This window comes from Argiope bruennichi, chromosome 7 (genome assembly GCF_947563725.1).
Source record: "Argiope bruennichi chromosome 7, qqArgBrue1.1, whole genome shotgun sequence".
NCBI lineage: Eukaryota > Metazoa > Arthropoda > Arachnida > Araneae > Araneidae > Argiope > Argiope bruennichi.
The window spans coordinates 80,195,375-80,218,989 of NC_079157.1; the positions used below are offsets into that span (position 1 = coordinate 80,195,375).

A 23,615-nucleotide genomic window follows, 5' to 3' on the forward strand; every position below is an offset into this window, starting at 1 on the left:
TTATTTTTATTTATTTAAAAATATTTTTATAAGCTGGAGCAACCTGCTTGTTTTCGGATTTGAATGCTTGTGAACAAATTTGTATGCCGGAGGAAGATGGGTACACCTGCGACTGTGAAGAAGATTTTCTACTGAACGAAGACAACAGAACTTGTGGTGAGTGTAAGCAAATGTCGCATAGAATTTTGATTTAGAATCGAATTTTCAATCGTTGAACATATAATATTTTTTTCCATATTCAAGACCACGAGTGAAATCACATGGAAAAATATTAAGATCATAGAAGTTCACAGGATCTTGATATCATAGATTTTTTTTCAATTTTTGGAACAAAAATACTTAAATAAGAATAATGGTAGGATAGTAGAAATATTATTAACAAAATATTTTTGAAAGTGATGGGATAACTTATTACCTGAATATCCAATAAAGGACTTTATATAGAATCTTAAGTTTAAGTGTCTTTTTTTAGTTAATCATGAATCTTGAACTTTGTTTTTCTGGACTTTTAATAATTTCAAATAAGAAATAATTTTTTTCGGTATAAAATGTTTTAATATCTTGACGGATGAGAATAGAGAATGGCTACAAAGCCTTCTTCTGATTATAAAAAAATTATTGGACAGAAATTTTTATACTTAGATATTTTTTCATTATTGTTAATTGTAAATATCATGGTGACGTTTGTAATTAAACATATTACCTTGGGTAATTTCAGTGTATTTCTTCTTCATAGCTCAGAGAATATTAAGATGTTGAACTTGTTTTAACTCAAACCATTTTTGGTTTTATTATTAAGAAGATCAGACACAACTTTTATTATCCTAGATTTCAATATTTCAGTGAAAAAACTCTTCTCTTGATATAATCTAAAAGAAAGGAAATCGAAAGGACGATCGAGTCTATAGAGTCTTTCATCCTTTCTAACCCAATTCTCGGAGAAGGTTTCATCTAAAAACTGACAAAATCTATTTTATGGTCTTAATATATCTAGAAGATTGTGTCCATAACAATGTCCGAAGTTCTTTTGAATAAAATGTCCAATATAATCTAGTAAAATAAAAAATACACACTTCGTACTGTCTTTTTCATCGACACCTTAAAACTAAATGACCAGTTTTGGTTCTTGTGTCATTAACTCAAATTTACCAACCTCTCATCGATACAATTTTGTCTAAAATTAACATTTGATCTAACATTGCATTTATGGAATTAATTTGCTATCCATTCGATGATAAAATATTTTTGATAGGTCTATGCGATGGTAAAAATTTTACATCACTGTTTTCATACTAACTATTTTGTACTGTTGCTATATTATATTAAAGTGTTGGGATTCGGATTGATTTTATGCTGGTAGTGTATTTTTTATCATTTTCGATTTTACATGAGTTTGATGTATGATAAGAAACTATCAATCCATAAATAAACAATGTGCAAAAACACCTATATAATTTTTCTGAATCTATATAATAAAATATAAAATATACATTGTATTTAGAGAGCGCTAATGCTGCTACAACTAAAACACAAATGAACTTAACCAAAAAATCCCTGGTTTGAATCCTTGCCTGAGGGTGACCCTTGAGAAAGTCTTCGGGCCGGATTCAGTTAATCTTTCTTTTTGATTCTTTGGCTATTAACTTAATATTTATTTCTAATTTTGGTTTGATGTATGATGTTTCTTTTTCTTAGTATACATTGGTAACTTCACAAATTGCTCTAACAAGACTTGTAATGATGGAACTTGTATAAGAACAGAAGAAGGTGAAAAATGTATTTGTAGGCCTGGCTATGAAGAAAGTGAGGGCAACTGCGTTGGTAAGTAGAAGCACAAATGAAAAAGAAATGAAAAAATTCCTTGAAAATGAATAAAAAAGAGAAAATTCCATAAAATTTTAATGTTAATTGATTCTAAATATGCAATTCAAATTTAGAAATACATTTTGAAAAGCGTGTGAATACTGAAAATACATTTTCGTTCATAGTTTCAAAGTGAAACTAGGAACAATTGGGAACATGCATCCAATCTGTTGAATTAAAGAAAGCCTCCACAATCGTCAATTTTGATTATTTCACATACTAGTTGCCGCATTTTGGTGGTATAATGGGTAAAAGACAAAAGAGGAATTAATAAATATTTATAGACTTATATAGAATGCGTACTCTGAAGTTGTGCCAGCATAATTTCTTCATCAGGGCCATATGGAATGGAATTGTTTGAGCATGGAACATTTGTGGGCATTCTTTCTTTGATTTAGTATTTGTAAATGATTGAAATGAGACCCCTGATTTTGAGGTTGTTCTGTTCCGCTCTCTTTAAATTATAGGGCATATCTGATGTATATTAGTATTATGGTTGTCTCTACATCTATGTACATGAGCTATGAGACAAAATTATAAATTTAAGGAATTTTCCTTTTTTAGAATTATAATTTAATTCAATATAATTTTTCATTAATAAAATAAATAACGATAATTAAAAATACAATTCTAAATTTTATATAATTCACAAATAAAAAAAATAATACTAATAAGAAATTTGCGCAATGTTAAAATTTTATCATTGCATAACACTTAGACAAAATTATAAATTCAACGGTGTAAAATTTTGGATTATGATATTTTTTGTATGGAGAAAATCCTTATCAATCAATAATGTCATTAGTCAATTTCTTTATTTTCACGAAAATCTTCAATGATAAAATCCTAATTCAAAGCAAAATATCTAACATACGAAATTCTAGTCTTGTGACATGTTTTGTTTAAATAAATTCATTTTTAGAAAAAAAACTTTAATCGGCCCTGTCATTAATTATAGTTCTTTCTTTAAAATAGTTCTTTCACAAAAAGTGTCTCAAAATAAATTATGAGTTAAAATGAAAAATAACAAAACGATATTTTTAATTAATATTAATTTCAAATAATATTTTACTTTTTCTGGATTATTTAATTTAAGTTTTTTTTATTATTTAAATTATTATCTACATTTATAATTATTTCTTTTTTCATTTATATTTTTGGATTATGACTTATAAAGAATTCTTTCTTATTTAGTGAAATCTATAAATTAAACAAAATTAACAGCATAGACAACGCATTGTGTACTGTCGTCTCTTCAGATGAAAAGAAAAAGTCCAATTTAAATGGCTTAAGGTACCATTGTATGATATTAGATAAGAAAAATTGAAAATATTCAATCAGAAATTAACGGACATTCCATGATAGCTTTGACTGATTTTTCGAAGGTTGATAAAATAGTTCCACCCATTTTCGAATCTAAGAGAAAAAGTTTCTTTAATAAAAATGAATAATCCTTTGCTTTAGTCACCATTGGTTACTATAGTAACTGGGCATTTTGGCAGGATAACACTCTAGTTATTCAGCAAAAAGCATCAAATAAGGGTTTGAGCGTTAGCATATCAAAGTTACGATATTGCCAGTTCGAAACCTTGATCTTAATCTCATTGCGAATCTTTGGGGTATTATGGACCGTACTATTTACCGTGATGAGCACAAATATTAGAATAAGAATTATTTAAAAATGGTAACATTCATAAAATGGAACCAGATACCATATCAGCAACTAGAAAGACTTGTGAAGTCTATGCCTATGCTAATCCAGAAAAATAGCAACCAGGTTCCATTTTTGAATGAGTGAGTTTATAATTATAAACAGATTTTAAGTATTGCTAATTATTTAAAATCAAACGTCATATTAAAATTTTAAATATTTTCCACCTTTTCTTTTATTATTTATTATTAACGTAATTGTGTATTTAATTCAATAATGATTAAAACAAATTGAAAAGTATTTGAGTTTATAATTTTGTCCAGAAATGCATATTGTACGTAAGTATGTAAATAAAACAAATCATACATCGGTTTGGTTTTTTACAGATTTGTACAACATCGGTCATCTTCCAGAAGGTTATTGTCCAGATAACAAGTACGAAGCCACCGATTCAGGGTTCAAGTGCAAATGTGAGGGGAAATATATTTATTCTGAAGATGGCATTACGTGCAAAGGTTCGTATGATTCTAATGTATTATAATATTTGAATTTGTCATATATTAGCGTGAGCAGTCAGTTTAACTTTCTGATTTCTCTTTCAATTTCTCTTAAATTGTTTGCACATAAAAAGAACAAGTTTTATCTATAATTACCATTATCTCCATTTTTTTCAAAAATGGACTTGCCCGACTTTCAAAATAAAAAACTCATATTTTTCTAAATTTAATAAATAATTGAATAGTTGCAAACGATTTTGAAATAAGGATATTTATAGAGATTCCGTTGCTAGGCAACGATGAGGCTTTGAACGGTTTTCACTTTATTTTTTGATACTTCTTATTTAAAACATATTTTTTGATTGGTTTCAAAAGAATTCTAAAATTGATTAAATTAGATTGATGAATTATTGTTTCTAAAATACTTTGCCACCTTTACCTACGCCTTATATGAAATAGTAAATAAGCAATATTTCCTAAGCATACAGAAATTTAAGTAATGAGAAATTTGGAGATGCAATTTCACAGTGCTGAAAAGAAAACATAAGTTCACTACTCAACTATAATGAAAACAGGAAATTAAAGGTTTCGCGATCACGAGCTGATGAAACATTTTTTTTTTATTGCTGAAGGATAAGCAATTCTGAAAAAAAAAACATTTTCAAGAGTAAACCATTAATAATTTGAGATGTTTTTTTTGAAAATGGGACAAGTCCATTTTTTGTTATTGCGAGATATTTAAAGGTTTGAATTTCAATAAATTTAAAAATATTGGTAGGTATTAATAAATATATTTTTTTTGTATTTTGTGGTACCAGATAATGTCAGTTTATAATCCAATAGTGTTTACAGTGCAGACTAAAAAAATAAGAGTTTTATTATAACTAAATGGATTGCCTCACTTTCAAAATTAATAAATTATTGTAAACGTTCATTTAATTGGAAAATATTTCGGTTGCATCAGCCTTTTTTTAATTAAAAAAACAAAATACTATTCAAAAATTTATAATTATTTCTTTATTTGATAAAAAGTGAAACAAAGCAAAGAATATTCTTGTAGAAAATATAACATAACAAAAAACAATTCAGTTTTATTAAGAATTTCAATGAAATTATACATTTTCAGTTTATACGTAGGTATAATTAAATTAAATTTTATTCAGGATTTATTTTAAAATTTTCATGATGAACAGAAGGTATATATGGTAATAAATCCACCATGCCGTTGCATTTTTAGATATAATAGATCTCTTTTTATTCATACATAAAAAATAATTTTATATTTTAGAAATTACTTAGTTTTCCTCGTTGTGGTGGCAAATCGATAATTTTAAATTCAGCATCTCGTTCTATAGAAGTTTTGTAGAACATTTTGTATGGTGCATCCCTTGTAAATCTGATCCAGTATATAGTTAAACAATTCACGGTTACTCCATCGGTATTTTTATTTCTTTTTAAAACTGCTTTCTCTAGTGGTTGGATTGAAAATAAATATCCACGTTTCATTTCATATATCAAACATTTATTATGTTTTCGACAATTTCGTATTACTTTATAGTAATGCTGGGGAATATACAAAAAACTTATTTTACGGATTGCCAGTTCTACTACTCTAAAATCAATATTACAATCAATTTGTGATCAATGATATTTTTTATCATTGTCACTGGACTGAATAATCGGTGATGGAAGTAAACATTTAATTATCGAAACACAAAATTAAGATATACTTTTTATTATTTATGAAATACCGATTTTCATTATCAAAGACAGATAGATAGAAACACCCTAGATTTCAGACACGATATCAAATGGCCACATTTCCTTTACCATACAGCAACCGGAGCTAAATTTTGCCGTAATATATTCGGTGGAAAATAATTTCAGTCTAAGATGTACCTGCAAAACTTTCAAAATAAACAGATTTTCAATACTGTTAAGAACTAAAACTTCCATCTCCAAAATACTAGAATCTGATTTTTTTTTGTTTTAAATTGTTTACGCATAGGGATTGCAATACCGGACAAAAAATTTCAATACCGGTATTCGGTATTTTTAAAATCTTAATACCGGGATACCGGTTTTAATACCGGTATTAGAAATTTAGAAAAAGAAAGAAAACACAGTTGTATCTTGGTTTTATTTGCAAATTTTGTTACAGAATGTAAATATCACAAAAATAATTTGTAACTTATAAATTATAACAGCATATAATCACAAAAAAATAAAGAAAAATATTATTTATTTAAATCACAAAAAACGTGTAAATAACACTATTCAGTCTCTGGTACTATTGCAAATTTTTGAAATGTGATCTTAAAAAACATAATGCAATCAATTGTACTGTCATTAAGCCTGAAAAATAATTTTGTGTAAAAATTACCAGCTGTCGAAAAAGCTCTTTCGGCATCTACGCTAGTTGGTGGTACTGTTAGCAATGCGCGATATACTTTTCCCAGGTATTTACCTCTAAATCCCTCATCTTCAAATAAATCGATTTCTCGTCGGATGGTTTTGGATGTAGCTGATTTCTGTATTGTATTTTGGTTCGTTGAAATTTTTTTATTTATCGCTAATTCTAATTTTTGTTCAAGAGACAATTCTTTTTCACTATCGACAGTAGTGACATCATAATCTTCGATAATTGAACCGAATTCTTCTGAATGTGGATAGGTTTTTGGGTAAAAAATTTTAAGAAAATTTACTCTAAATTTAATCAGATTTGAATTGGTTATTTTCTTTTCTTCTTCTTCATTTTCATTTTTAAAATCACTATAATTATGTAAATACCATAAGACATTTTCTATTTCGTTATGATTTCTTCTGTGCGGTTTTTCAATGTAATATCTAATTCTTCAGATAGTGATGTTCTTTCAGTGATTGCAACATGAAATTTATTGTTGCATTAGCTGTTAATAAATTAGAATCTCTCCGACATAATGCCTCAATAGTCAGTTTTATTGGAAGTAGAGCTGATATAGTTCTGGATATTAAGTCCAATTCACTATCTGAAAAATTAATTTACAGGTTTAGGTCGGTTATTGATTTTTGGATTGGATTTCTCAGTTTCAAAAATCGTAAAATCCTTAAGAGTAAACTGTTCCAACGTGTTTTAGAATCTAATATTAACATATATTCTGTTTTATTTTCGGTTAGTATATATTTAAGTAATATATCCTTTTTATAGGGGAACGTTTGAATATCTTAACAATTTTTCGAACTTTATAAATTATAGGAAGCAATTCTTGATAGGTTAATATTTCATCCTCATTAGCAATATCTTCTTCAACAATTACATTGTCATTATCTTCATTGTCAATATCACTCTCACTCTTACTCTTTTCAAAATTGGAATCCAAAGTTTCTATATCCACAGTATTTGGATTCTTCTGTTCTTTATTTTTTGGTATTATACCTCTATTACTCCTAATTGAATTCCATGTGCATAGCACAACTGCTGATTTGCACCAATCAACTTTCCAACTTTTTTCATAATTGTTGCTCCATCAGTCGTTATGGATACAATATTTTCTTTCAGGGATAATCCATGTTTCGCTCATTTAGATTTAAGCAATTAATTAAGCCATTAATTAGCTAATTAATTTCGCCCTTTTGGGAGACATAAAAACAAAAAACGTATACTATTTTGTTATGTTTGCGATACCTGAACATATAATGGAGACAATTTTAAAAAATTCTAGTAAATACCGAAAAACAGGTATTTAAACTTGTGAATACCGGTATTACAAAATTGTACAAATGGCTCAAAATACCGGTATTCGGTATCCCGTGATACCGGTATTGCAATCCTTATTTACGCATTAAAATATCACAAAAAGTGTTTTCTGTAACTACCATTATCTCCATTTTCTTGAAAAATGGACTTGTCCCACTTTCAAAATAAACGCCTCATTTGTACCAGGAACAACTACTGATGTGGTTTATTTTCAGGTTTTTTTATTCATAAAATTAACTATTTAATCAACTTTTTCAAAATATTCTGACATTGAATTTCCTTTGAAAATTGCTCCTCTTTGCAACAAAACTTTGCTCTATATGATCAAGACAAGGAACATCCTCTATTTCACCGAATATATAATTTTCGAGCCATATGCTCGTATGTATAGGGACAGAATGCATAGAGAATAGCAGCGTCATCTGTTGACGAATTTGGAATTAATTTTGAAGCTTTACAGTTGTAAAAAAGCAGAACGCAACAAATACAAATTTATTTTACATTTATTTTTATAGTCTTTCGTTTTTTTAAAAGGAATTTTCAAACTGTTTCTCATTTGTAGGTCATCCGGTACAATAAATATTAATAACTTATGGAGAAAATTAGATATCTAACATTTTTAAAAACGTCTGGTTCAATTGTTATTCTAATTTTTAACAATAAGATGTTCCAGACAATAAATGGACTTTGAATGTCATAACATTTTATATGAAAAAAGTTTTTACGTCACAAATATTGTACATAAAAGGATTTTAATCAAAGAAATGCCGAGCATATCAGTTAGTATTATCACAAAGCGTACAAAAACATATTCATGAATTTGCTCTTAAAAATAGGTCCATGAAAGACTTTTTAGGGCATATAGATTTTCTAAGGAATGCTTAAAAAACATCAGACATATGATAACGGTTATGATCAGCCTCTGAAATCGCTTTAGTTCAAATATCCTCCTAAATAAATGGCACGTCCTGGAAATATCGTGGATCTGCAACTGTATTTATCATTTCTATTTGTTTCCACTGTTTGCTTTAGATTGAGTTCTGTGAATCATAAGATAGTTTGTTATCTTATCAGTTGCATGAGCGGAGAATGCAAATATAAAAAGAATTTCTTATTGAGGTGAAAGGAAACAACAAGGATTCTGTGAACAATTGCATCTTGTGATTTTTGTTTCATGAAATGCAATTACGTCTTAATTGTTTCGTTAAATATAGCATCAACGGAAATCGAATAAAATTTAAAGGGATTTTATGTTATGAAATGAAATATGAAAGTTATAGTTGTAAAGACTGAGTTTGATGCTATAAAATTTTTTATTATTAATAGTGAGAGTGTTTTCAATTCAGCTTTCTTTATAACTAGTTTTTACCCGCGACTTCGTACGCGTGGAAATAGATTGGAATTTATGGCATCAATGGCTTTATATTTTGTTACTCCTGCGCATGCGTTTTTTTTCAGCGCTAATTGGGCCATCACAAATGTATGAATTTTCTACGCCAGTTGGGGTAACGCAATATAGATTATAAACTTTTAATTTCTTTATTCTGTTTCATTTTAATTCAAACGTACTTAAGAATGAATCCGAAAGATCGATTAATTATTAATGTTTAATTTTAAATGTATCGAACACTAAGAAAATTAAACAGAATCTTTTAACAAAATCATGTTAAGCGTAATCTCATTGCGGGGGGAAAAAACCCCCCCAGAAGCATTACTCATTTGGCGATTTTTGGCGGGAAAGTTAGTTTTTAATTAATAAACAATTAACCACTCAATTAAACGGAATAAATAGTAGCCTATATTCTATTCCAGACTATAATCTATCTCTCAGCTAAATTTCATTCAATTCTGTTCAGCCGTTCTGGCGTGATTGACTAACAAACATCCATCCAAACTTTCACATTTATAATAGTAGTATAGATTACCAATATGGCCCTTTACATTTCAGGCTTAATGATATAGTGAAGATATTGAGTGTGTTGCATTTTGTACTTTTTTTCATTGATAAATTGAATCTAAAATTTCAAATATTATGAGAATTTGGTACCGAATCAAATATCACATTTAATTTATGCTTCTTATTACATTTTTATTTTCTCGAATACGAAACGTACAAGGGAAAAGTATTGAAATCCTTAAAAATTCGAATAACAGATTCAGAGATCTCCATGTTTCAGATCTCACTGTGACCAAAAAAAAATTATGGAGCTATGTATATCTGTTTGTTTGTGAACATGGTAACTTTAAAGTGCTTTGAGTTTGACGAATGAAATTTGGTATATGGTCCCCACTCCAAATTTGTAAACTTCTATCACATTTTGTACAAAATAATTGAGTGGAAACCTGCCTGTAGGGATGTCCTAATGAAAGTTAACATGATAATTACAAAATAAAGAAAGCTAGATGGATGATATTTGGTACATAAATTTAATATCATATTTTAGTAGACAAGTATCAAATGTAGAACCAAACTTGTCAAGGAGTTGGCAGTTCATCAGTTTAAATATTCAAGAAACATGTAAACTCAATAACCCAACAACGCAGTAGTTTAAACATATAAAATTCAGTAAGTGATTTTGTAATTATAGTAGTAGTTCGGTATCAAAATTTGGTTTTAATTGGTCGGATAAAAGGCGCTTAAATTATATATTCGGATTTCTGTTATTTGGGCATCAACCAATAAGCATCCCAGCGAGGCTGATTGGCCTTTCTGTAGCTATTGTTGGCCAATGACATACGATCAATGGTCATTGCACATTATTAAACGCATCATACATTTATTAGAAATTATTACTGGAAAGTTTTGGGAAGACAATTTTTACTGGTTTTTTTCCAAAAATCTGGAAATTTAAACAAAGACATAAGAGCGTGATTCGGCAAAATTAATACTACTCACTAAATGAATATTCTTAAATATAAAATTTATAATATAAATGCAAAATGTCAGAATTTACTTAGAATTTTATTTATAGTAGAATATTAAGATTTTCGATAAAAAAATTTTCTTTCATTTTAGCAACCAAGACGAGTATTATATATATATATATATATAAATAATATTTTAGAGTATTATATATATATATATAATATATAATATTTTAGAGTGCAGGTTTGAAGACATAGACCAGACGTTGTCTTTTAATTCTCTTTTATTCTATTCCGAGTGGCAGGCATGATTTTTTCAAGAAGGCGCAGCGCAACACAAAAGCTGAAATAAGAAGAAGCAAAAAGGGACGAACAAATGATCACTAGTCTTATATAAAATAGAATTTCTGGGCAAGTGCTAATTCAATACACGTGGTGACCTTTCACACCTTTTCAAGGGCAACAAAAGGGATCACTTTCATTTGATTCGTAGTACGTGTCGCATTATTTTTACAAAGGAATTAATTAAACCGAAAGTGGAATTGGATCACGAAATAAGAGAATATTTTTAGAATGAAGTTACTATGGCTAAATTAAAATAAAATCTTGGAAATTAATTAAATTGAAATTAAAATTAAAATATCATTATATATATATATTTAATTTTACCACATGCATTTGTTAAGTCATTGCCTTAGATAATTATTTTTTAGCATCATTTAATTTTTCACTAATAATTTGTTTTCTGTACAGTGAGGAAAATGTGTGATGAAGGTGAAATCGGTTGGAAAACTTGTTCGAAAAGGCACGCTCTTTGCATAGAGGATTGGTCGACAGCGGATGGTTTCACATGCCAGTGTATTGAGGGGCAGATTGCAACTGAAGGAGGTTTCTGCCGAGGTGAGTGTGCAGTTTCTGTTGACATAAAATATCTTTTACACACTCATTGTAGATGCGATATTACAAAACTCAACAAAATGAATAGCTAAAGTTTGGTGTATGATATAAACTCTAAAAATGTAGATGAGTGTCTAATTTTGGACTAAATCTTCCAACAAGTAGACTCTTTGTCTGTCCATGTCTGTGAACTTTTTGGATGCGATAGTTCAAAAACTCAACAAAATGAATAGTTTAAGTTTAGTATATAATCTAAATTCCAAAAATGTAGATTTATGTTTTTCGGCCTGAATATCCCAACAGGTAGAGGAACTATATGTCCATGTGTTTGAGAACATCATGGATGTAATAATTTAACAAAATAAATAGTTAAAGTTTAGTGTATGATCTAAATTTAAATATAGATCATTAACTATTTTTTGACTAAATCTCCAACAAGTAGACTTTTTGTCGGTACATATGTCTGTGAACATTTTGGATGTGTTAATTCTAACACACACACACACACACACACACACACACACACACACACACACACACACACACACACACACACACACACACACACACACACACACACACACACACACACACACACACACACAAATGAATAATTAAAATTTAGCATGTTGATCTAAACTCCAAAAATGTAGATTTGTGTTTTTTGGACTAAATATCCCAACAAGTAAACCATCTATATGTCCGTGTGTTTATAAACATTATGGTTTGCAATAGCTCAGCAAAATAAATAGCTGAAGTTTAGAATATAGTCTAAACTCTAAACATGTATATCCTTGTCTAATTTTTGACTAAATATCTGACAAGTAGACTTTTCGTCGGAACAAGCGTCTGTGAACATTTTGGATGCGATAACTCAAACACTTCAAAAAATGAAAAGTTAGAATTTAGTGTATGATCTAAATTCCAAAAATGTAGACTTATGTTTTTTTTGGACTAATAGCCATTTGTCTGCTTATGTATTTGCGAATACAAAAAATTAGTAGAAATGAAATTTGGAATATGATCTTGAAATCATATTCCACATTCATTCAATTTAATTATATCGATTAATTGTAAAAGCAGCCGTACTGTAAATACGCAACGCCATTTAAATACTCAAAAGAAAAAAAAAGCGAAACAAGAACAATCTCATTGCTTAAAAATGCAGAAATGAAAATCTAAAATAAAAATTTATCTTTTGAATAGCGTCATAAAAATACGTGTATCAAAAAATATGAACATTAAGTACAAGATTAACGTATGCTGATAACAAACGGATACGACAGTTCATAAAAACGTATTTTGATGGAGATGGCATTGAATTTTGCAATATTAAGCGAAAATATTGAATCATTAAGTCATCCTATCTTTAAAAAAAATGTAGATTTTTTTTTCTGGAGATAAAAAGTTGTTCTAGATACGATAACTTTAAATAGGTTTGACAGTGAAGACAACACAATTATTTTACTTTCACTAAATAAATAGTTTCTGTTAAAAATTGTTAACCAAGTATTGTGTCGATTACTAAAATTATGATTTTATGCAAGAAATTCATATGATTTGCAATGACGGATTTTATTGGACCTTAACAGTTTTTGGCTCTAGCTATCATTACTATGACGAATTTCGGATGAAATTAAAAAAAAATATGTATCAAAACAGGTATCTAGAAGATTTTTATGAAGATATTAAGCATTGTGATACTTTCATTTATTTCCATTTCAGTATACTCGGAACATGGAACCTAACTGCTCTCTAAGAATTAAATGAGTTTTCGCGTAAATAGCTATAAAATAAAGGGAAAAATATTCCTAAATAAAAACTGCACTACGACACAAACCTCACAATACATAATTCGTTTGGTTGGGAACAATTACTGCAAGGATGATAGAAGAAAGAACATATAAAGAGTTCGCAAATTCATATTTTTGATGACATTGCACCATTTCATTTTCTTGAGGGTAGAGCTTGATTCTAAATATTAATAAGATATTGTTGTTGAGTATTAAACATGTTCATCTCATTGTAGCTCAACGCATATTAAAAAATGTGGTGAAGGAAAAAAAAAGCTTATTTACAAGAAAAAAGTTAACAATATCGAAATCCGTCAATCATAATGGTTTTATTACAATTTCGTCATCCTTTTTTTTACACCGGAAATGTGCTGTCAATTGCAACGTTATTCTCAGGTATTGCCATTTCTTTCTGCGTAAGTTTGATGGAACTTGTTTCTCCACATTTGTTGAAGTTTAAATAAATTTAAATAAAGACCAAAAAATTATTTTGTAGTTTTGGGGAAAAAAACCTTTTATTATCCTGGATGAACTACAAAAGAGCTTTCTTGTTTTATTCTTGGATAATATGTTTTTCATTATGTTGTTCCCCCAGATTAGTCTGAGGTCCACGAACAGCTGAAGTGAAATAAATGTGGAGAGAGTACTGCTGCAAAATGAGCAAAAAAAAAAGAAATTCTTAACAACAAAAAAGACCATTTAATAAAATGAATACTGTTAATTGAAATACCTAATATTATGATTAGATTTTTATAATGCAAACAGTCAAGAATTCTTCATGAATATTGAAAGCAGCTTTATGTTATGTATGATGATTTACATTCTAGCGAACTGGCACTAAGCTCTCATATATTTAAATATTTTGGAAATTTGTTCATTAGTAAAATTAATATTTCCATATTCTTCAGGTAACTATCGGGAACTAGGAAACAATCACTCTGTAATATCACCAAATTCGATCATCAAATTTGACTCTCTCTCTCTCTCTCTCTCTCTCTCTCACACACACACACACACACACACACACACACACACACACACACACACACACACACACACACACAGAGAGAGAGAGAGAGAGAGAGATTTAATCGATTGATTATATAAAAATATATATATTTTAATCAATTATATCTGCCTCATTTTTCTTCTTTCTAAGTTATTTTAGATGCATTACTATAAAACCGCCAACAAGATATTAACAAATTTTTACTCACAGATATCTGCAGCATTGAAGAAAACCAAAGGCAGTGTTCCCTTTTAGGAGCAGAATGCGAAGTGAATGCGAAAGGAGAGAAGACATGCAAATGTCCACCCTATTTTCTGCCATTCGAAAACGGAAAAGCCTGTAACAAACCTGGTAAGGCTGAAGTAGAATAAGAGATAAAATAAGATTCCATTATTTCAATTATTTTTCTTATTAATAAAAAGTGTTGATCAGCCTATACAGTACAAACCATCGAATGGTCATATTTGGTTATTTCATGAGAGTACATTTTCAATAGACCACTGCGAGCTTAATATGGAATTCAAATTATCATTAAACAGTTGCTTTATGGATGTCAGTGTATTGATATGATTTTGCGTATTGATATTATATAGAGATTTTAGAATGGAAGGACCCTCAATTTTCACATATGTAAAATTATATATTATCAGTTTATTTGATTTATCAGTAATATTTAAATCTATTAACAGTTTAGCACAGTTTTACTTAAAGAAATCTGTTTAATCTAGCCCAAATTTCCTTTTTAATTTACTTTCAGTTTAATACCATTTCACCTTACTTTCAATATTGTAGAATAATTCAAGGAAAAAATTATATGTGCTTCTTTATAGATAGGCAAAACGTTGTCTTCTAACACAATAACATTTTCCTGTTGCGGCTCGCAAACAATGACAAAGCTCATTCGTATCTGTTAAGTAGCTTGTGAAGAGAAAAAGGTTCTGTCGAAAATATAGTTTTAAAGATGTAAGAAGAGAGGCTTTAAATGTCTTTCTATAATAGAAAGGTTTTTCACTACCACAAAATTTAAAAATAAACAGAAAATGAAGGAAAATTAATGAAAATTAAAATTTAATTTAAAAGAGAATGTACTATAATTTTTTCCATGTAAATACATATGAAAATAACATCCTACTTCTGTATAATTTTATATTTCATGATTTTTTTTATCATCAATTTGTAATTGTGTTCTTTTATAACCGAGAAACGGACTGCAAAAATATAATTAAAATTATTTTGGAGTATGATTTCTTATTTGAATGAATTAAAAATTAGTAATTCCTTAGTAGCATTCTTTTGGTAAAATTTCTGTACAACATGTCAAAAATCTAATAATTATTTTTAATTAAATAATTATTGGATTATTAAAAATTAATTAAAGAATAAAATTTAAATTATGGTGACGTAGATTACTGCGAAATGTAATTTAATATACAACCACCACAACTACAATACTTGGATCATCAATTTTGAATTTTGGATCTAAATAGAGAGAAAAAAAATTGCTTGCGATTATATCAGATATACGAATAATGATTTTCAAAAATAAATAAATAAATAAAATACTTTTATGATATTGATCGTTAAAAAGAATCTAAATGAATAATGTTGAAAATTTATTGTATTTTTTACAATTTATTTTCTTTATTTCATTTTTAGCCTCTTATTCATATCTGTTGACACTTCCTCTGAATCCTTCCTCGTACAAAGAAAATGGAAGAAGTAAGCGAAGCACGGATATAAAGTTTGCTGATGTTGATTATCACAGGGTTCAACGGGATGTAAGAAAAGCGGTAAGAATCTCCATTAAGAGAGAAGAAATTGCAATCGAAACTTTTACCTAGTTAAAGGGTGTCCCAAAATTAACGCAAGATTTGAACTTGTCCCCATTCGAGCAGTAAAGTGTTGGCAACCCTATTGAAAAAAAAAACATTTGACAACTGATAGCTTAGGGTTAGTAAAAACGAGCATTAGACGATAGAACAACGTGTTAACACAAGATTTTAATGAAATAAAAAACACAATTTTTTAATTGTTATATTATTATTAAAACGCTAAATACGTAGACTAGGGTTATGTATGGAATAGCACATGGAGAAAATGGTTTCCATGACTTTGCTGGCACATATTCCATTGCCGAAATTTTCCATGTCTTTTGCATAAATGTGGCTGAATTTTGTTGATGCTGCGTTGAATTTCCTCATTCAAAGCATGTGTGCTTGTGAGTTTGTAGGCATAGATATTTGACTTCAAATAAACCCACAAAAATAAATCCTGTGGTGTTAAATCACACGATCTAGGGGGCCAATTCTCAAATTTTTGAACTGTAGCCGCCAGACTTTCATTATTTTTGAAATATTGTTCAACAATGAAAACACGTTTTTCTATCGTGTAACGTTCTATTTTTACTAACCCTAAACTATCAGCTGTCAAATGGTTTTTTAATAGGGTTGCCAACACTTTGCTGCAAGAATGGTGGCAAATTCAAATCATGCTTTAATTTTGAGACATCCTTTATTTTTTCATATACGGAGAATACAAAGAGAAAATACTGTAATGAGCACAAAAATTCGAACTTGAAAGCTGGAGAAATCTCCATGTTTCGAACATGTTTGAGTTAGAAAAACACATTTTTCGAATAATGCTTGATCAATTAATATATCGATCTCTCTGTGAGCCCAATAGATCAAATACGAGTTAACTGGATGAATGAAATTTGTCATGTGGCCTTTACACTAAATTTATAAAATCTATCAAAATTTGGCCATCCACAGGAGAGTTGTCTTTTTAAACGAATTCATGTAAATAAACGTAAAAATATAAATAAATAAAATTTGATATAATGTTTTAGCATCTCAAGTTTAATTTCGTATCAAATTTGGCATTAAATCCATCTTCGGATTCATCATTAATTGATTTGTACATTCAAATGCATTTAACTGTGATAACTCAAAAAACACACTGACGTAGATATATGAAATTTAATATGTGATCGTAGAATTGTAGCTCTGTTTTAAATTTTGATTTCAACTGGTCGGCAAAATTAATGCTCATAATGCAAATTGGCTGTCTTCACTATACTACAAAGAACACTCATAAAATAAAAATCTGAGCCCTCTTAGTTTCATAGTCAGCCCAGAGGTCTACAATTTTCGTGATGGGGAATGGGTGTTAATAATTTTCTTACCGTGTACTCAAGAACGTTTCAGAGAGATATCATCTACTGGTGTAATGTAGAAATCTACTTGAATGAATTTGGATAATTGATCTGTGTCGGGAACTTAGAAACCGGAGCACAGAAGAGGGCAAAAAAAACTAATTACTATAATGATGTAAAACTCTTGTGCATTATCAGTGCTAGAGAAATAAATGATAAGAAATTGCACAAAAGGGTTGTGAATATTTTAGGTTATACTATAAATATTACTCCAAAGTTTTACAAAACTGATTTGAATTAATTTTTAAGAAAATATGACGTTTAAGTGTTATTTATTCTGTTCTATTCGAAATAAATTTTTCATAAATATTAATTAAATATAGAATGATAAATTACTTCAATAGATTGCCTCTTAATTTGATTGCTGTCTTAACTGCTGATTAAATTAATTGATATCCTTTTTATTAAAATTGTTTTTTTGTCTATTTTCAGATGGAAAAATTATTTCCTCAACTGCTATATTCGAATGTTTTGAACTGCAGGTAATTACAAAAATGCGGCTGAGATGTAATTAAAATTTTTTTTTAATATGGTTTCTTATCTTTCAAGGTGTTATAAGATAATGAATTTATTAAAAAGTTAAGAATTATGAAATGGAAGTTAAGTTAATTAGAAATTTTAAGCAAGATGGACTTCAGGAGAAACATCGCTTCACAAACAATACATATTTTAATTTTGCCCAAGATGAATTTCTTCAACTTTTGGTAAATGCTCACGCCGATTTTAACCTGCAAACTCTTACAGAAATTTTTGTCTAGCCACCAACTAATCGCTGTTATTAAAAGGAATAGCTAAATAGCTAAGTACAAAGTAAAAATAATAGAGTAGAAAGCTAAAATCTGTTTCTTCTCTGGAAATTGGTGTGACCCTGAATGTATTTATAAGAACCAAGAATGAAGTTTGATTTTCCGTGATTAATTTTCAATAATATTTTATTTATTCTTAAATATTAAGAATGATCTTTTTCTAAAAAAATATCTATCTTGTATTTTAAGCCAAAGACATTTGATTTCTTATTTATGTTCCCTTTCCTAATGCGTTCTAAAACTGAAAAGGCAGTTAATGAATGACTTGGTTTTTTTTAAATCTGTGACTGCCTCCCCCCCAAAGAAAACTTCTCATACAATATCTATATCATTACGTTTTTGCTACAATTAACTGCCATTCTATTCTGAAATTACATGAAATTTTCGATACCGATCAGCTATCTAAACTGACACTTCTTTCTCCGAGATCCTGTATCCTTTCAACGGAAAAACATAAATAACATCAATTTCGAATTAGCAAAGCATATATAAGCAGTAAGGTAGACTCAAAACAATGTAAATTAATGTAACAGATTTGTATTCTGCAATCACTAAGTGTTAGAAATATATAAGATATATTTTTCAGTTTTAAAAGTTTAGTCGAGTAAATAAGAGAACGTGTGACTTATTTAGACTGAAATGTACCAAACCCAACTGTAAAGAAGTTATTTTTTTGGGATCTCATATCAATTTCAAGATCTTTTGATATCGATATTCGGGTTTCCCAAGCTCCATTCCCATTTTGTCGAGTTCTCTCCTCCAGATCCAAAATAAGCATTTCATCGTGGCTACAGGGACGGTATGCGCTAAGTGCAGTGTCAAACGTTGATCTCTAAGAATTATAGACCAGAGTGTAGAATGTTTTATAAAGGAAATCTTTTTACCTTATTATGTGTTAAAAGTGAATTAAATTCGACATATATGAAAAACTAAAACACCTTTTAACATTTTTAAAAGGGTGACAATAAAATGAAATTGTCAATTCAAGCAAAATATATTTCACCTGATGAATTTTTCTCCCATCATTCCAGAGAAAACAGTGATTATATAAAGTGCAAAGTCGAGTTGCAATTTGTCTCAATCACCGACGAAGATCTGAAAAAGCTGCAACTTCCTGAAATGTGTCATGCAAGTGAAGATATCGCTTCTGCTTGTCTGGTTCCTCCAAGCTTAATTCTACGAAAGGAGTATCTTAAGACCGTTAGTAAGTACCATTTTATAAAATATGGGAATTAATCAATGTATGGAGTACGAAATCTAAGGAAAACAATCACTCATTCAGCAGTATGGTAGAGTTTATATGAAAAAGAAAACAAAATTAAGTCTGTCATGGAATAAACAAAAGAAATCAAGAACTCAGATTTAATATTCTTGTCATAAAATATATTTCCTCTTTTTATGTTCTAATACAATTATAATTAAACCAATTTAAATTTATAAAAGAATTTTCTACGATTTTTTTCCAAAAACTTCCGTCATTGGAAGTCGCCTTTCTTTTAAACAACTAGATTGGATTGGACATGGATATTTTCTGGATTCTTTTCTAAGATATGCTGTGCTGGAAAAACGGTTTACTTATGAAGTCTATGTATTAGTTCCATAAAATTCATCTTCAAAGCTAGTAAAACAGTAAGTAAAAGTGTAATAGTAAATTCAGATTCGATTTTTTTTTTCAAAAACAGAAACAAGTTTGAATGATGTCTCTCTCCTAGTAAGAGCGACAAATTAAAATCAGACGATTTCAAGAAGTTGATACGGTTTCTGATAATAAGAATACTCAATTAAAATGTAATTAAGCAATTTACAAATGTAAGAGTATGATAATTTTCTTTCATTTGATTATAGAGTATATTGCATTTCATATTGTTCTTACATTTTTAGACAAATTTTGATACATTTTCCCTTTAGGAATTTTTTTTTCTAGTTAGTTTATTTATTATATGTCTATGCCGGCTTCCTGGCATAGGGGTAGCGCGTCTTCCCTATGATCAGGGCATCCCGGGTTCGAGTCCCGGTTTGGGCGTGGTTGTTCTCCCTGTTCTATCTGTGCGATATGTGACTGGGCCCTTCTGTAAAAAGGGGTTGTGTAAGCGAATGAGTGATGCGTGAGTAGTGAAGTCGTACTCTTGGCCCAAGTTGGCTCTACGATAAAAACAAGAGGCGTTCCCCCTTAGGCTTAAATCGGCTGTCTGACTTCGAACAGCGGGCTTGTCCGTGGCAAGTGCCATAATGTTGTACCAACAACAACAATATTATATGTCTATCCCTAACACATCTGCATTAATTTCAGAAGAAACGAGTTAGGGTTCGTTTGCAGCAAAATTATTTTTAGTTGAACAATGAGAAATATATTTATGAAAGTCGTAAAGTATTTATCAAAAGTCAAGGCATAATTAACCTGAGGAATTCGTTATGGAAGATTTCATTTCCACAAATTTTTACAGTAAATATATGATTATAGTTTAATGTCAATCGGTACATTTATTATAGATATATAAATGAATTTTTCGACATTTTACGAACTACCCTGTGGGAATTTACAATATTTTTATCCTATCAAAGATGAATATTTTTTAGTATTGGTACAACCGTTTCGAAAGATAGGCTGAAACAAATAAATATACATTTATACTGAAAGACGTAATATAAGAGAGCATTTTCTGTAGTACTAAATTCCATAAATTCGCAAAACATGCACCTTATCAGCAGGGTGACAGGAAAGAAATCTGGACCTAGAACCAAAAAAAAAAAAAAATCCTTTTATTAAGGTTCTATTTTAATGTTTCTTTTTAGCCTATAATTTTGTAATTTTTTTATTTTTCTTTTTAGTCATTTTTTCTATTTTGCGGCGAAAACTAAAAAAATCATATAAGAGGTTGTTAAAATAATTTGTAAAATACGACTTGTAGAGAGTACGCATATGCTTTGCTATGATCCTTAATTATATTGTCACGTAGATACTATAGTATAGAACTCAATGACACACACAAGAAGTAGAATAAACCAATTTATTAACTGAACTCTGAGCTCAGAACACAGTGACTGACAAATCTTCTGCTATTATACTAATAGGGAAAGTTCCAGAATACTTTTCTGGAGAAAGTAAGAAAATTCCAGAACACTTGTCTGGTGAACTAAAGAAATGTCCAGAATCTTCTGGAACATGAAAGAAAGGGAAACATAAAATCAAGGAATGAAATATTTACACAAACTGTGAATCGCATTGTCTCTAACGGGATTCGAACTCACAATCTTTTGATTATGAGATCAGTGCTATGACCATTCGGCCATGGAGAGTCGACTGCCTATTTTCAATGTGGCAATATTATGCTGCTAGTCACTACATTTCTATTTATTATATACATAATGCTTGTCAATAGTCAATACGCTTTTCTCTTAAAGTTTTTTTAGCTTAGTTGAAATTTCTTTGAAAAAAACTATGATTTTAAAAGGAAAATTTAAAATTATGAGTAGTTTTAGGCATTATTAGATTACGTCCGGCTGTCTGCTGTAATCATGCTGTGTTCAAAATTCCTCAAATGTCTTGCCTTCCCCCCATGGACGGATAAATTATGACTTTATTGATTTTTCTGATAAGAAGAAAACTTTTTTTGCAAAATGGATTTATAATGTCAGCGCAAGTATTGCAAGGATGAATCGAAATTTGAGTGAATAATTTTTCTAATATTTTAATTATTTGTTATATACATACACATTTATTTTATGCATGTAGATAACTTAAAAGACATCCAAGAACGTACATACATAAAAATTTTTGCAGTTTTACTGTGCTGACGGTTTTAGGAAGGTTAGCCAATTAATATATTTTTCCGTTGTTAGCTCTCCCTTTATTTTATATCCCTTTACAAACTGCTGTTTTTTTATTGTTTTTCAATGTAAATATATCCATACTTGTCATGAAAATAGTTTCTATTGAATAAATTTAATTGTATTAGTGCTTCAAATCTCAAGAAGAAGGAGGGAGAATTCTTTAAATGATTCCTTATGCAGAAATATATAGAAATAAAAGTTAAGTAATTTAAAAAAAAAATGCATTAAAATAGAGCCATTTAGGGTATTTAGGGACGAATTTGCTAATTTTGTTGTTTTATTCGATTTAAAATGATCGTATCAGATCGAAAGTAAGCTTATAACTTATGTTAGTCCATAACCATATTTTGATGGGTTCATTGAACGATACCTTTTTGTTAAATTAACTGAATTATTAACTAGTCTTATTTACAGCAATATTACTAATTAGTCTGGTATGTTACAAATTACCCCAGAAATGTGAGGTAATTGGGAAGGCATATTTCTAATTACAGTAACAAATTGATTTGAAGAAAATATATTTGAAATGAATAGAAACTACTACCTAATGCCGAAGAATTTATTTTACAGCTCTTCCCAACTGTTGTATTTTATTATTTTTTCATTGAATATATGATATATTTCATTGAATATCGCGTATAAACTGCCATAACTACTTAATACTCTCAATTTGAAACATTTTAACATCATTCTGTCCTGAAATTTGACGGGAAATGAGCATTAATAAGTTATATAATATTAATGAACATAACAAAAATAATGAAATGTTATGAGACATGAAAAGGAAATATGACTTAGAATGGCATTTTGAAATGAGTAAGAATTAACAGTAGTAGTAAATAAAGCTTCAATTTCTAGATGAATACTCAAACTCCCGATGAACTCCTTTTTCACCTGTATTTAAGATACCTGAAAAAATCTACTTCAGGAATATGAACTGATGGCATAGCTTTTATCTCATTCTTGAAAAATACAAACTATCATTAACCACTAAAAACAAATTTTGATTTATTCAAAATGATGTTTTTCAGATCTATCTCATTCAATTGACATTCGCCTGCTCCATCAATCCTTCAGAATTGCGAGGATGGATTTCATTCTTGTTCCTTCATTATAATAGACCAAGAAACACATATTCGTTGAAAAATAAATCATGGATGATTCGAGATTACTTCTTCCGGCTTCATACCTCCATTTTTTTATGAAAAGAGTCAAATCATTATCTTCAGATTCTTTCATGTTCGACGTTAAATAATTATTAATAACCAACTTTCATTCTTAATAAGTAATACGTATGTAGATCACATGATAGATTCTTTAAAAATATTAGATGCTAATTTAAATTAAAATGATCAACATTATTGGTGGAAATGGAATGTTACTGCGGTTATAGATCAGATATTACTTTTTGACATAATAAATTAACCCAAATGCATGAAAAATAGGTTTTTAT

At 29.1% G+C, this 23,615-nt stretch overlaps 1 protein-coding gene across 1 annotated transcript in view; it reads left to right on the forward strand.

Annotated features, from left to right (window-relative positions):
* The window catches only part of LOC129976543 (neurogenic locus notch homolog protein 1-like), a 77,504-nt gene that overhangs the window by 23,548 nt on the left and 30,341 nt on the right, over positions 1-23,615 (forward strand). Inside the window, exons 10-17 of the mRNA XM_056090168.1 lie at positions 34-156; positions 1,696-1,821; positions 3,901-4,029; positions 11,366-11,512; positions 14,522-14,662; positions 15,968-16,101; positions 17,958-18,007; positions 19,363-19,535. Of these exons, the coding sequence (XP_055946143.1) occupies positions 34-156; positions 1,696-1,821; positions 3,901-4,029; positions 11,366-11,512; positions 14,522-14,662; positions 15,968-16,101; positions 17,958-18,007; positions 19,363-19,535 (1,023 nt within the window). The remainder of the gene's footprint in view (positions 1-33; positions 157-1,695; positions 1,822-3,900; positions 4,030-11,365; positions 11,513-14,521; positions 14,663-15,967; positions 16,102-17,957; positions 18,008-19,362; positions 19,536-23,615) is intronic.